The 6,328-nt window shown below is 34.9% G+C and overlaps 1 protein-coding gene across 1 annotated transcript in view; it reads left to right on the top strand.

Moving 5' to 3' along the window:
* Nucleotides 403-6,328, top strand: part of LOC105173243 (ELMO domain-containing protein A-like) — a 6,667-nt gene continuing 741 nt past the window's right edge. Inside the window, exons 1-7 of the mRNA XM_011094930.2 lie at nt 403-1,025; nt 2,417-2,526; nt 3,830-3,898; nt 3,970-4,085; nt 4,202-4,256; nt 5,170-5,290; nt 6,146-6,193. Of these exons, the coding sequence (XP_011093232.1) occupies nt 932-1,025; nt 2,417-2,526; nt 3,830-3,898; nt 3,970-4,085; nt 4,202-4,256; nt 5,170-5,290; nt 6,146-6,193 (613 nt within the window). The 5' untranslated portion in view covers nt 403-931. The remainder of the gene's footprint in view (nt 1,026-2,416; nt 2,527-3,829; nt 3,899-3,969; nt 4,086-4,201; nt 4,257-5,169; nt 5,291-6,145; nt 6,194-6,328) is intronic.

The raw sequence follows: 6,328 nt of genomic DNA, 5'->3' as shown, positions 1-6,328 counted from the left end.
AATATTTTAAAATAATTAAATATGAAATATACTAATCAAAATAAACTCTATTTATTTTTTGTAAAAATTAATTATTATTTACAAACAACAAGTAAAAATATAACTAAAAATAATACCTTTTAACAAATCGAGACAAAATGATCTTTAATTAATTAAGTTTATTTTAAAATAATTTTTCTTCGACACTTTTATGTATTTTTCACTTTTTAATAAATAATACCCACTTTTGATTCTGCCGTAACTTTTTTTGTTAAATAGAAATCACTTGAATAAAAAGTAAAATTTATCGCGAAATACTCCCTTAGATAATGGAGGACTGAAAGTCACAGTGGTGATTTGATTAACGTACAAAGTACAAATATTAACGTCGTTATGATCTCATTAATTAGGTAAAAGAAAAAGTTACTGAAAATCCAGATATCATCCGTCAAGAAAACTGCCACTCTCTCTCTCTAGAAATACAGGAGCAGGCCACCCAAACTCAACAGAACTGCTCAAGCAGAATCAAAACCTCCATTTTTTAGATAGAGAAAAGCCTCATAACCAATTGTACATATACTGAGAGAAAAACAACTGATGGTGTTGTAGATACGGAAATGAGAACGTATGCTTACATGTATAATCGATTGATTCTTGAATATATAGTTGGACTCATGCACATGAGCAGCTAGAAGAGGGAAAATAGTTTCCGAAGTGTTTTCCTTGATATGTGGCGGATCTTTTTTGAGCCCTGACGAAGAAATCCTCCGTTTCTTGATAAGGAACGGCGTCGGATTTACTACTTCGAGTGAGTTTCTTGCAATGTGAAGTTGAATTCGAGTGAGTTTTTAGGAAAGCGGATTGGGTGCGGTTAGGTGTGTTTTTCCGGTTCGGATTGGGGTTTTTCGGGGAAATATTAATCAGTTGAATACGGAGAAGTAACAGTAAGGGGATGGATGATAGAGGCGGCGGCGGTGGATCTTTTGTGGCGGTGAGGCGAATATCGCAAGGGCTCGATCGTGGAAGTGCTTGCCATTCTACTTCTGGTATATTCCTTTGCGTTATGCTCGTTTTTGCCTTTTTAATCCGTAGTTTTTATTTTTATTTTTTCTCTCTCTATCTTTTCATTATTCTCCCAACTTTATCACACTCGTTCTCGTCTACCTTTCTCCTCTGTCTGGTGTGGTTATAACTGGATGTCTGAAACTATAAACGAGTATTGCGAATGTCCTGGATCTGTGATTTGGAAATATTACGTCTATTAATGCCTACTTGCATTGAGATATTTGGTTAGTTTTCTATTTTGTTTGGTATTCATTTGCTATTCCAGAATCCATGTCCTCTCTCTCTCTCTCTCTCTCTCTCTCTCTCTCTTTATATATACACACATATATATGTATATATATATGCTAACTTTTTATTTTTCTCACTGGTTGCTTACAATTTGAGGGATATACCTTGATATTTGCAGTTATGTTTCTAAGTTTTGGTTCTATAGATATTTTACATATTTCATACATTGGCTTGTGTATGTAAGTTTTTGGCTTTTGGAGGTTTTTCTAATATATATTTTATGTTATTCTATCATGAATAATTTTGCATCTCATTAGGAAATCACATCTTAAGTTTCTGTAACCTCTTCTGGACCTATATTTACTATTAGACTAATGGATAAAAGTTAAAAAGGCCTATAACTTTCACTTTCATGTTCTCATAGATGGGTCTTTTATGTTGAAGAAACCTGAGTGTAATGCATGGGTTCTAATCACTTTCATGTTCTAAACTTTTTTTTTTTTTTTTTTAACTTTTGCCGTGCTAAGCTTGACTTTATGAATGATAGGATATGGTAGCTGACCCTTTTTCATCTTATCTCTGTAGTTGCTTTATTTTGCAATTTTAGTAGCAATGAACAGGTGGACAATTTCCAATGGCCTCTATATTGTTCTGTTCCTTAGTGATTTAAGAGGGAAAAGGAATATTACTGATTGAGGTTATGGATCGCCTGTACCTGATACTTTTAATTATTTAATTCTAATACAAAAACAGTTTAGGCAATATGCACCTGTTTACCATTTCGAGCTGTACTTTCAAAGTGTATTAGTTATTTAGCAGGATCTTGTGTTACATGTTTACCGACAAATCATCAACTGGTTTACTAGTACTGTTAAGTTTATAGCAGAGTCTTTGTTTGCATGTTTATTTTTGATGGCCCAAATATAATTACATAAACTAGCCAATGATTGCTCTTTATGATGTATGAAATGGACTTACTCGACCCAGTCGAGCAATAGTTCTCATTTTTTTATTCATTATATAAGACATTCTGAGCTAGTTTTCATCTGTTTATACATTTGTCAAATCATATACCAAGAGGAAACTCTAGCAAAAGTATAGCATTTCTTTATATAACTTTGCCAAACATTTTCTTTCATTACAGCAGAGGCTGTGGCAGGATCAGCTGCGTGGCTTGGGAGAGGCCTTTCATGCGTTTGTGCTCAGAGAAGAGACAGTGATGCTCGTGCATCATTTGATTTGACACCTGGACAGGTAATATTCTGCTGGGTTGAATTATATGAATTTTCTATATCCAATGCTCGTTTAGTGCAGTTTACTGCAGTTCTGATCACTTGACATTGTCTGCAAGACAACCAGCAGACTGTTGTATGGCATTGTTTAGCATCTTCTGAAGAACTGCTTCATTTTATCCCATTTTTGTTAATTACTCTGTGATCCAGTTTTCTTTCCATTTATGCGTAATGGTTTGTGATGATTCTTAGAGTTAACTACTAATCTAGGTTTGGGTTAAGTCTGCATACCATTCTGACTAGGAGTCTTGGATATGTATTTTAATACAAAATCTAGGTGGCACAGGATGGATGGACAAAGAAGTTATAGCTTGCCCATTGGATATCTTCGGGAATCCGGGATGGACACTTCAGTAATATTGGCTTTAAAATGTGTAAATTATAGAAAAGTGAAAGTTTTTGCACTCCTTGAATTTCCCACTTTACCCACTTTTTTAGTTTCTCCTAGACTACTTTCAGGTTTGCCCCCCATAAAATTTATGCATTGCCTCCTTAGGTGCGATTTATGAGTCTATTTCAACTCTCTAATTAATCCTTTAATCAACATACAACAGTAGAATTGCCAGATTTCTAGGTCCTAGCATTTCTGAGCTTCTTTTACCTTCCTTGCCACCTTGAAATTGCCTTCCTTTAGTTTCAATTCATCTTCATTTTTCAATAGATTTTTCTTAAACTGAAATCTGCAGCACAGAAATGAGAAAAGTTGCAAGGAGGCATGGTTCTAAGATTTCTAATTTCATGGGTTTTCATGTGGTTGCATTGACTATTTCTTCCTCTTTGCAATAAGATCAAATTACAAATTTTTATGACCATAAACTGGACCGAAGTTGACTGTATATCATATTTAACTCCAGACATTTTCACTTAAATTTCTACATTTTATTTTAATTATTTAAGAATGAATTATTGAATATGACGAATTTTCTGCAGTAATTTGGTTGTTGGGACATGAGAGCCAATTTGTGTAGCATTCTCCCAGTCAAGAAAAAATTATTATCAACACACCATGATTAAACTGCAAATTGAGTTTTATTTAATGATAATTTCTTTTTGTTTACATAGGTTCACTATGCTTATGGCACTTGAAAATTCTGATACTTAAGAAAATTGTTTGAGGGGAAAAAACAACATATGTGCAGACAATTAAATTAATAGAAGATAAACCTTGTTTGAGTTAAACTCAGCTTCCAAAAGTCAAGATTGCACTTTATAGATTACTTGTTTCTTGCATGCATACCTGATTTATATACCACTTTATGTGTCAGGAAGAATGCCTAGAGAGGCTACAGAACCGATTAGATGTTGCCTATGACAGTTCTATCCCTGAACATCAGGTATACTTCACAAGCTGCTAAGCATATCTTTACTTAAGCAGTTTCACTGTATGCCTTCTTTTGTTTTATAGGAAGCTCTGTGGGCATTGTGGCATGCTGCCTTTCCTGGGGAGGAACTCCATGGTTTAATATCAGAGCAGTGGAAGGAGATGGGTTGGCAGGGAAAAGACCCATCAACAGATTTTCGGTATCCTTCCGTTAACCTTGAACTTTGTTTCAGTATCTTGGAATAAAATAAAAAAATGACTGAATTTTTTGTCTTATCATGTTTGTACTCCTTTAACTTATGGCCTATTCTTTCAGAGGTGGGGGTTTCATATCTCTGGAAAATTTGTTGTACTTCGCTAGGAATTTTCCGGTACGAGCACGCTCTCTCCTCTGTCTCTCTACTTCTCTGTGCGAGTGCATGGATGTAAGTATGCATGCATGTGGATGTAGATGTATGGTTTTGTGTTCTGCAGATTTTTTGTGTTTAAGGTTCATTCTCCATCACCCCATGGTAAAATATATGGATTTGCATCAGTGTTTCTGGTTACATGCTTTTGGTTCCTATTTTGGGGACCATACTGGTATGGCAGCTTATTATTAACTGACTCGCATTTTTGCCCTTTCTGAACTTTATTGGTTCATCATGTGAAAAAAAGGCTGCATTAGTTTTCATCTAGATATTCATATTAGAAGTTGAGAAAAGGTCCAGTTTGACTAGTTACATTTGACACATCCGGGTTCATAAATTTGTTATTCAAATGTCTCCACTTTAACTTGCTTGAGTTGATTATGATTTGATTTTCTATCACTTGGGCTGTTTTTAACCCAAATTTGTCTCAGCACACAAGCTGAACTTTATACCTATGGAGGAAAGTTTTTTATGGCAGAAGAAATATTATTTGAAGTCTGTCTTCTATAGTAATTAGTGAGAAAATGCTCTCCTGTAGATACTTGTAAATTGAGGTCAAAGTTGAGGGGAAATTTATATGCATATAAAATTGTGATTCTTTTCTTTCCTTTAGACTCTAATGTCTTGGCGTGTATGGTTGGATTGTGGGATTCGTAATCTCCATAGGTAGGGACTCTATAGACTGAAAAAGGCAAAAGGTTGCATCAATTGCTGTTGGGGAGGCAAAAATATCACTCATTACCGCATGAGACCTCATATGGATTCCCATCCTTTGTTGCAACTTGCTTGATATTTACTTGTTGGTCGCTTATCTAAATATCTTTTATTTTTGCTTAAGAGTAGTGTGAAAGATCTATCATCTCTTTTTTGGCAGAAATCTTTTCAGGAGCTTCTCTGGAAGCAGGAAGGTGACCGGTCATTGTGGGAATACCCATTTGCTGTAGCTGGTGTCAACATCACATTCATGCTTATTCAGATGCTTGATCTTGAAGCAGGTCACTTGCTGAATGTTTTGTTATGAAAGTATCAAAATATTTATTTCAAATGATTTTATTATTCTTTTCTTTCCTCTTTGAATTGCTTGTCTTGAAATGGATCTGAATCCTCCAACTGCTTGCAGCTGATAATTAGTTTTTATCTGATGTTCTGATTTCTATTAGCATCAAAATTGTAACTAATTCAACAATTTTGACCTTTCTGGAAATGAAAATAATTTTATATATAAATTATACAGTTATTGGGTTCAAATCAGTTAGTTGGTCATTCTGATCTTTCCATTTCTTGCTTGCTCCAAAAATTGGGATTTAGTGAGCTGCTAAAATTCTTGTTCTTAGTTTCTCACTGATGCTTCTTGGTGATTTGAGAGGATCTCGTTATTTAGTGCAATGGCTCGGTGATGTCTTTTTCCTATGGCTAGCCAAAATTCTTTTCCTGAGATTTTGGCTTATGCTTCTGTCAATGATGTTCATTTTGATCTTTCCATTTCTTGTTTGCTTCCGAAAATTGGGATTGTTTTAGCAAAGCTAAAATTCTTGTTCTTAGTTTTTGACCTATGCTTCTTGGTAATTTGAATGAGTCTTGTAATTTGGTGTAATGGCTCGCTGATGTCTCTTCTATCTGTGGCTAGCGAAACTTCTTTTCCTGATATCTTGGCCTATGTTTTTGTCAATGATGTGAATGAAGAAATGTTAGACTGCAGGCAATGGGTTCCTTGGTTGGACCCCAATCAGCTCGCGGGGGGGAATAGTTTATTATGTTGCCAAGTGTAACCCTCATGGGTATCTATGTGAATACGTGAAATAAGTATCTGAGTTTGTTTATCAGCTAATCTAGTGCTTTATCTTTTGCAGTGAAGCCTCGAACGCTTGTGGGAGCAACCTTCTTGAAATTTCTTGCAGGTAAATATTTTGCTTCTTCACTCTCGTCTTTGTTGAAAGCCTACTCCTGCTGGGTTGCAAAAAATAAGTTGCTATTGGTTTGATAGCGATAAAAAAATTTTTGGGGTAGAGTTACTCATTGTTTAATTTTATTTA

Source organism: Sesamum indicum, linkage group LG11 (genome assembly GCF_000512975.1).
Source record: "Sesamum indicum cultivar Zhongzhi No. 13 linkage group LG11, S_indicum_v1.0, whole genome shotgun sequence".
NCBI classification, from domain to species: domain Eukaryota; kingdom Viridiplantae; phylum Streptophyta; class Magnoliopsida; order Lamiales; family Pedaliaceae; genus Sesamum; species Sesamum indicum.
This window is presented reverse-complemented; position numbering and strand designations above follow the sequence as displayed.